A 9,274-nucleotide genomic window follows, 5' to 3' on the forward strand; every position below is an offset into this window, starting at 1 on the left:
TGTTAAGATGAGAACACTGAATTCACCAGTCCGAGCCTCCCCTATGCCCAAATCGTAGAGAAAAAACATTACCACTTCTGTCATTAAGAGGTTCATGACAGAAATGAAGAGAAACACTTACCAAAACTAAGCGAGCACTAACCGCATGATAAACGAATACCCTTACTTGCATAGGGATTTGAACACAAGACCTCCACCATAATAACACACCATTTAACCACCAAACCAGCAATCCCATTCTGATGTAATTTACCCAACAATCAAATAAAAGCCTACTAAACAAGAGTAAGGCCTAATTCATTCAAAATACCAAAATTTGCCCAAGCGTAGGCTTGAACTTGGGACCTCCCAAACACTCTCAGAACACATAACCACTAAAGCTGATAGATATTTGTGTCATATTTTCACAATAACGAAATTAGAAATTTTGGGGCGTTACATTATCAACCACACAAAATACCATATAATCTTACTATCATACCAACTAGTTCATCAACAAAAATAACACATATACAAGCCACCCATAATGGCTAAAATCATTAAACAAAATGCCTATACATGCCATTATAACCATGACTCAAAATCATCAAAATATACTGGTATAACCGATGGATAGTGTGATGGATCTCCGGCAACTTTCAATCCAAACGAGCTTCCGTTGAACTAGAAACACAAAGGAAATAACACAAAGTAAGCATATAATGCTTAGTAAGTTCGTAATTCATTGACAAAGCTTACCGTTTCAATTTATAATCATAAAATCAATTTGAGACAATCCAACATGACTTGGCATTAGCCTAAGCAACAACAACCTTTCAAGTTAGATAATCACATAGCTTAGCAAATCATCTCAAAACATCATAAGTTTTGTAGACACTACTTATAAGCATTCATATTTTCAAGCATATGGCTAAGCATATTTCAAATCTCATCAACTCATACCTTTTCATACTTTCATAGCAACACTTATTGAAGCATTTGTCGAACATTCCCTTTTTATACCCGTTGAACCACTAGAATAATATCGGATACGCAGGAATCTCGCATACTATGTGCCATCATGTGGTCGAAACCACTACTATCTCATATCTCGTATTAATGCTTTCTCTCGAGCCATTAATTGGTCTACTCACACAAGCTGTCAAGTAACCGCAACACATGTCGGAAACTCAGCTCCTGATAGGACGTACAAGACCAACACCCGAAACACAGTAACCCCTAATGACATGTCATTTGTATCCTATATATTCCTAAGCTTCAAACGGTACCCGAAGGTCGTCGAAACTTTGTTGGATACCTTTGTAAACTTGTAATATCAAGAATATAACATAAAAACATTTAAATCAAACATAATTAAATGCTAATGAAATGTACGAACTTACCTCAAACACGAACGGAGAAATACGATAGATTAATCCAATACTTTTTCTTTTCCCCGATCTAAATCCGTACGTTGCTTTTCCTGATCTATATAATCAAATTTAACTAATTCAAAATTTATTCTATTAAATTTAATCCAAAAACCATTTTTTGGAAAAATTACAATTTTGCCCTTATAATTTTGAATTCATTTCAAATTAGTCCCTAGCTCATAAAAATAGAAATTCATGCAATTTAATACCAACCCACCATAGTAGAACATCACTTAGGCCCTTAAAAATGCCTACATTTCAATTATTTCATAATTTCACCAAGAATAATTTTCTATTTTTCAATCTAATCCCTAATTGACAAATTCATCAAAATTTCCTTTACACAAGTTGTTCAACTATTATCAAACATTCATTTTCATCCACCAAACACCAAAAACAACTAACATTCATTCATGATAAAACCCTAGACTTTTAATAGTTTTTTTTCAAATTAGTCCTTGGGCTAACTAGATTAAACTACAACAACTGCAAAAATTTAGAAATCATTAAAAACTGAGCAAAAATGCACTTACATGCACTGGAAATGTTGGTTGAATGTTGAATGCTCAAAAATGGTGTCTTGCCCTAGCATTTTTCGGTTGGAGAAGAAGAAAGAAAGATTTATTGATTTTTATTTTAAGTTGTAATTAACCTTAAGTAATAACCTTTAAAACCATTAAAAAGATGTTCATCTTTATCCACTATTAATCTTAATGGTCTAATTACCATTTAAGGCCACTCATATTCCAATTTCATAGTAATTTGACATCTTTTACTTATAGAACTCAAAATTTGCTCCTTATGCGATTTAGTGCTTTTTATCAAATTAAGCATACAAACAATAAATTTTCTTCATGAAATTTTTATACGATGCTACTATCATGTTGCAGACCTTAAAATAATAATAAAATAAATTTTTCTACATCGTATTTGTGGTCTCGAAACTACTATTCGATTTCATTTGAAAATGGGCTATTACATTTTACTTAAGTTTTATTTAATAAATTACTAATTTACCCTTTAATAAAACATGCAATGTAACTAAAAATCTAGCCTTAAACTGTCCACTACAATTAGAATGGGTATAATTATCATTTAAGGCTAGAACGTCGAAAGTTTGATAGCTATTTAGGAGTTTTAAGTAATAAATACTAACTTTTGTAATTTTTACGATTCAATCCTTTTACTTAAGTAACTATCCAAATGTTAAATTTTCTTAACCAAATTTTAATACAATCCTAATGACCTCGTAAATATTAATTATTATTTACGGATTGACATGTTAAAATTGTGGTCCCGAAACTATTGTTTTCGATACCACTAAGAAACGGGCTATTGCAGTTCATAGTAATGTTTTTCCATCATCATCAAACGATGAGGCAGTAAATTCTACACATATTACTATTTATCGATTACATCAAAACTCAACAATGGTGGGTGTCAAGGTAATCCTCCAAATATATTTGAATAATAATTTTTTTTACAATATCCTAGTTAAAAAATTCTATAAATAGCGTATATATAAAGAAAAATAGTAATTTCATTTTTTACATTCTTTGGGACCGAACTAATTAGACATGTTCAAGGGTCGGGTTACTCGCCCGAAGGCTCAGTCAATTTGAGGGGATTTTGGTAAAAATATTAGGTTTTTGAAAAATGAGCTTTAGAAAAAAATTAGACTTGTTTAAAATATGGGTCAAGTTCAAGCTCGAGCATTCAAGGTTTGAGCACAGTCCAACCCATTTTCGAAGTTTGTAGTGTATTATATTATGTTATTTGTATATATTATGTAAATTGTTAAACATAAAAATTAAATATATAATAAAATATAATACAATAATGTAAAAATATTAAAAAAATATAAAGTTGCTATATATAATTTTAAAAAAAATAAAAATTATTAAATATTAAATTGAAATATTATGAATTTTTATAAAAAAAATTAAAAAATAATGTAAACGAGATTAAAATAAGCTTAATTTTACCATTTATTCTTTAACCAAATTTCAAATTCACATTTGGAGAGGAATCGACGGTTCGGATTGACCCGGCCCGGCGATAGAAATCTACGTGCCTCTTATAAATGAAAACGTAGAGAAATGATGTGTTTGAATCTCATTGGCCAGCAGGGAACAGGTAGCTGTGTCAGATTAAGTGGTTTCACTCTACACAGTATCGAGCGGTTTAAGGTCCGAGAAAGATTCAATCTGGGTGAGAGAGGAAGTTTAAAAATTGCCGAGAAAGTGACGGGAAAATAAGAAAAATGCCTAGATCGCGATCACCAGTGTCAATAGCTTTATCGTTTCTCTTCACATTCTTCAGCGTCTCAAACGCTTTTTACGGACCATCGTCGCCAGTGCTTCAGCTTACTCCTTCTAATTTCAAGTCCAAGGTAAATCCGTTATCCTTCGCCATTCAATTATCGTAAAGAAGTGGAAGAAAATAATCCAAAAGACGGAAGGGGATCAGAATTTGTGTTCAGTTAAATGAAATGAAATGAAATGCATCGTGTTTCTGGATCACAAGATTGAAGAACTTAAATACAATTAGAAAGGAGTTAATACTTTAGAATTTTGTCACTTAATTAGGATTTTGTGACAAAACTACCTTTATTTTTTAAAATATTAAGAATTAGGTCATTTCTCAGGCTAAGTGAAATGATTCAATATTTTAATCCATTCAATATTCAAGTTTTCTATTTTTTCTCCCTTTTTTGTTTGTTCGAGCAATGATCTTTAATTCTCCTTGCCAAATCACCTATACCTTGGATTTGGTTTTTGCTATTTCTTTAGTATTTCAAGAAGGAAAGAGTCAAGCTTGTCGAGGAGAATACCTTACTAGTAGAGATTTTTGAATTGTTTTAGGTTTTAAATTCGAATGGAGTTGTTTTGGTTGAGTTCTTTGCGCCTTGGTGTGGCCATTGTCAAGCTCTAACACCTACATGGGAGAAGGCTGCCAATGTTTTGAATGGAGTTGCTACTGTGGCTGCTCTTGATGCTGATGCTCACCAGTCCCTTGCTGAGGTTTGGGGAGTTTCAAATCTTTCAAGTTTTAACCATGCTTTGTCCTTAAATATAAGATGTAATCTACGTTTTACTTTGTTGGTCTGCAAATTTCTTTGTGATGTCTAAACTACTTTTGCATTTTCTTCCCTTGATTAGGGCTGTTCTTTTCTTTTTTCCCCTTGCTGAAAATTTTAAATGAAACCCTAGGCATATTGCAATTTGGATGGGATTCTCTGTTTCGTATAATCATCTAGTATCTGATTTGAAATTCTTTTGTCACTTCTATTTATGTGCTTATATAGTCTTTTTTCTGATTGCTACACAGGAATATGGGATTAGAGGGTTTCCGACAATAAAGGTGTTTGCACCTGGAAAGCCTCCAGTAGATTATCAGGGAGCAAGGGATGTCAAACCTATTGCAGAATTTGCCCTCCAGCAGGTCTGCTGCATTATGTTGATTGATTGAAGAATCATGATTTTATTAGATCATATATATGTTGTGGCAGGATGATAATGTTATTCAATTAAAATCTTTTACTTTTTTAAAATAATTTGCATCTATCAAATAAGACGGGATTGGTTTTGTGGTGGTAATGATCTGCATTAGTGTGTAATTTCACTTTAAGAAAAGAACTACTGACATTTGACAAGATGCTGCTGATGGCGAATATTTAGTAATAGTTGAATTTGATGTGCCATGCAACTGCTACTATATCTTTTTCCCTATCTATTTGCGTTGCATATGTATATGGAAAAGCATATGGAAAATTGAACAATACCTTTGTCACTTCTCAGACACATTCCCTCAGCCTACTGCTTGAATCTGATTCCAATCTACCTATGTCATATGCCTGCCTGTTTAGTAGAAATTCTCATTGGTACTAATTTCATGAGATGACGTAGGAAAAAAATGTGTTTATATATCTATGGTGGATGCCATACAGGTATAAGTTGTGCCTATATATCTAAACATGTCTCACGGCGCCATTTTGTCTGTCAATTATGCTGATCTCCGTCAATTATGGACTAAGAATATGAAGCTCATTTTTAAAAAGTTTAAAAGTGAAGTGCATGTGTATCACTTTTATACTATTAAACATTCTTTCTATGACATGAGTTGAACTATTACTAACTATTATGTATTATACAGGTAAAAGCCCTCTTGAAAGACCGTTTGGCTGGGAAAGCTTCTGGAGGATCTAGTGAGAAATATCAACCCAGTGCATCAGTAGAATTAAATTCCCGCAACTTTGATGAATTGGTGCTCAAAAGTAAAGAACTTTGGATTGTGGAGTTTTTTGCACCTTGGTAAGCATGTTAATTATTAATCTAACACTCATCAAAGCACAATGCTTCACTAGCATCTCTGACTAGGAATGCCAATGGATAGTTAAATTGGATATCCTGCACTATTCAATCTCTTTGTTTTTTTTCCAGATTTGGATAATCTAGAATTGGGTAATTTCAGATTTGGATAGGATATTACTATCATGTTGGATTCAGATAGCAGCCTTTAGATGTCTGATATCTGAACCATGAAAAGTAATTGGGTTCAGATAGGGATACATAAAAAGCAGTAAATACCTGAAACGTTGTCATCCATGATCACGGTAGATATGCATGCATGCAACTGCAAGTTTGAAATGTTGTTTATGTTTCTTGTGATGTAAACATATTTTGATCCTTTGTTTGTTGTCAAGGCTTTATATGTTTGATTTTCTTTTAAAAAAAGAATGCTAAAAAGAAAAGAATAGTATTTATATGGTTGGGGTAAGGAGAGGGAAAGGAAAGGGAAAGTAAAGGAAGGGAAAGTAAGGGAAATGAAGAATATTTCCCTTGTTTGGATCGGTATATTTGTTTTAAGCAAGGGAAAGTAAGGGAAATTGAGTATCCCTTACTTTCCTTTAAAATACTTAGTTTTTATTTACCCCAATTTGGGGTAAAAACTAGAGTAAGGAAACGAAAAGGATTCTTTTAAGATGTAAAATTTTTTTTATCTTCATTTTCTATATAAATTATTTTATAAAAAGGTCATAATTGTAAAAAAATCATAATAAATCTTTTCCTTTCCTTTCCACAGGTTAACCAAACAAAGATTATTAACATTACTTTACTTTCCTTTCCTTTAATAATTTTAACTATCCAAACAAAATAATAGGTAATCCTTTCCTCTCCTTAACCCTCCTTTCTTTTCCTTTAATATAGTTAATCCAAACATAGGGTAAAATAAAGATTGTTAAAAGAAAAGAAAATGCTTATTGACACGTAACTAGCAATTTCTGAGTTCAGCTCTTTCTCTGCATATTTTAGCATAAGCTAGTAAAGGTGCATAGCAACTAGAACAGTAAACTCAAATAAACAGTACTGCAACCGTAAAGAATAAATGGTCAAAATAGCCATGTATCTTAAATTTAATTGTGTACTAGTTTTCTCGAATGTAGTCAATGAACAATTAGTAATTGACTTGAACTTACTAAAGTCAAATAGATAAAACAATTGACTTTTCCTGTACGAACTTATCTCCAAAGTTGTAAAATTGATTGCAGTAAGTTTATTTTGGTTTAGAAAATAAATAACAATGCAGAGGTTGCAATATAAAACCAATAGGATTAAATCAATCTCAATGCAATGGCATATATTAATTGGTTCCAATAATTTTTAAATGAAATTTTGTACCATATCAATACTTCCTTACAGGTGTGGACGCTGTAAAAAACTTGCTCCTGAGTGGAAGAAGGCTGCTAATAACTTGAAGGGGAAGGTGAAGCTTGGTCACGTTGACTGCGATTCAGAGAAGGTACTATTTAAATATAATTTTACTTGAAAGAGCTACAATTCACGACTTTGTAGTTGGAAATTTATGCAGTAAAATTTTTCCTTAATTGCTTTGAGGTTTGGAACTTGATATTGCAAGTTTATGACTAGCTGCAATCTAATAATGTTATTATACCCAGAAAATATTTTATGAATGCTTTTCTGAATTAAATATGACTCTTTCTCTATTTGGACATTAAATTTAAATTTCCCATGAAACATTTTTAGACGAGAAAAAGGATTGTTTCTTTTTTCTCTATGTAAGTGTTTCTGGATTTTTATATGTTTTGATGCTGTTTTAATGGGGGGTCGCTAGCAGTCTCTCATGAGCAGGTACAAGGTGCAAGGATTTCCTACGATCTTAGCATTTGGTGCAGACAAAGACGGTCCAATTCCCTACGAGGGTGCTAGAAATGCATCTTCAATTGAATCATTTGCTCTAGAGCAGCTCGAAACAAATGTTGGACCTGCTGAAGTGACGGAGGTGATTGGCCCAGTAAGTCTCGCACCTTTGTTTCGATAATAAATTCATTTTTTGTTTTTCAAGCCATGGAGTTGTTTGCTGAGAAGTACAATCTTTGCAAGTAGGATGTCATGGAGGACAAATGTGGTTCGGCTGCCATATGCTTTGTTGCTTTCTTACCTGATATTTTAGACTCCAAGGCAGAAGGCAGGAACAAGTACCTGGAGATGTTATTGTCAGTAGCAAAGAAATTTAAAAGAAACCCTTACAGGCAAGTAAATAGAAGTTAAAATCAATGCTTGTCTCCTGTTCTTTTTTCGTTATCATTATAAATCATCAAATATGTGTGCAGCTATGTTTGGGCAGCTGCTGGTAAGCAACCAGATCTTGAGAAGTGTGTAGGTATCGGTGGGTATGGGTATCCAGCTCTTGTAGCCTTGAATGTGAAGAAAGGAGCATATGCTCCGCTCAGAAGTGCATTTGAGCTTGAGCATATCATGTAAGTGTTCGATTTCCTGCATTGTCCTGAATATTATTATCCCACCTCTTGCAAATGAACAAAAATCTTGAATACGCAATACATAAAAAAATGTGTTTCAGTGAATTTGTTAAGGAAGCCGGGAGAGGAGGGAAGGGAAATTTACCTCTGAATGGCGGTCTGAACATCGTAAAGACAGAAGCATGGGATGGGAAAGATGGGAAAATCATGGAAGAGGATGAGTTCTCCCTGGAAGAACTCATGGGAGAAGATTGAACAGCAACTGCAACAAGAAGCAAGGATGAGTTTTGATTAAACTGAAAATAGAAGAATCGGGTTTAGGCAAAATTGGATTTGAGTTTTGATGTTACGGAGAACCATATCTGTAGGAGACTTTGTTTTCTTTCCCACAATGAAATTAGATTTCTTCGTCTCCATTATCTTATGTAAACCCTTCAATGCCTTAGTTTATCGGGTAACGAAAGGTTTAAAGATGGTCACTCTCACTCACTTGGTCCTTGTTACAAAAAGATCGATTGGGCTAATCCATGTGTATGTATACGCATAAAAATTTGGATTGCACGTGAAAAGCACTTTACTTTTGAATTAGTAAAAAAAAAAAAACCCAAAATACTATGAAAGTAATTTATTTGGATAAATCAATTCGATGGAACTTGATTTCACAATTTGATGTGAACTTCGACGAATTGGGTATTAATATTTTGGATTTTTTAAAGAAATTAGAGATCAGGTAAATTATAAGAATGGTCAATTAATTATACAATTAATTCTTGATTATGCAACTATTAATTTTCTTTAAAGTAAATATTTTAGTTACTCACTCTTTCATTATTTACTAAATGGAAATCTAATATGGGTTTTTGTATCTAATATGAGTTTTGTTTTATTGGCTCAATAACAAATTTAACTCACTATTGTTTACACATTGATCAATTGATCATAAATAAAAAATTCAACAAATTTAGCTCTTATAATTTATTATTTTAGTCCTAATTATAAAATTATAAAAATCTTAAAAATTTTAAAAGTAAATATAAATTATAAAAATTTATTTTAAAAAATTATATATGAAAATATTTTA

The 9,274-nt window shown here is 32.4% G+C and overlaps 1 protein-coding gene across 2 annotated transcripts; it reads left to right on the forward strand.

Annotated features, from left to right (window-relative positions):
* Positions 1–3,537: 3,537 nt before the first annotated feature.
* On the forward strand, positions 3,538–8,609 carry LOC105800057 (protein disulfide-isomerase like 2-2). Of its 2 annotated transcripts, none has more exons than XM_052634031.1 (9): positions 3,538–3,804; positions 4,277–4,435; positions 4,743–4,856; positions 5,568–5,725; positions 7,115–7,214; positions 7,548–7,727; positions 7,820–7,965; positions 8,047–8,193; positions 8,295–8,609. In XM_052634031.1, the coding sequence occupies exons 1-9, from the start codon at positions 3,676–3,678 to the stop codon at positions 8,446–8,448; spliced, it is 1,287 nt and encodes a 428-aa protein (XP_052489991.1). In that variant the 5' UTR covers positions 3,538–3,675; the 3' UTR covers positions 8,449–8,609. The 2 variants fall into 2 exon arrangements, with proteins under 2 accessions (XP_052489991.1, XP_012486403.1); XM_012630949.2 differs by having other exon boundaries at positions 3,539–3,804; positions 7,551–7,727.
* Positions 8,610–9,274: the final 665 nt, after the last annotated feature.

This window comes from Gossypium raimondii, chromosome 7 (genome assembly GCF_025698545.1).
Source record: "Gossypium raimondii isolate GPD5lz chromosome 7, ASM2569854v1, whole genome shotgun sequence".
In the NCBI taxonomy this organism is placed as follows: domain Eukaryota; kingdom Viridiplantae; phylum Streptophyta; class Magnoliopsida; order Malvales; family Malvaceae; genus Gossypium; species Gossypium raimondii.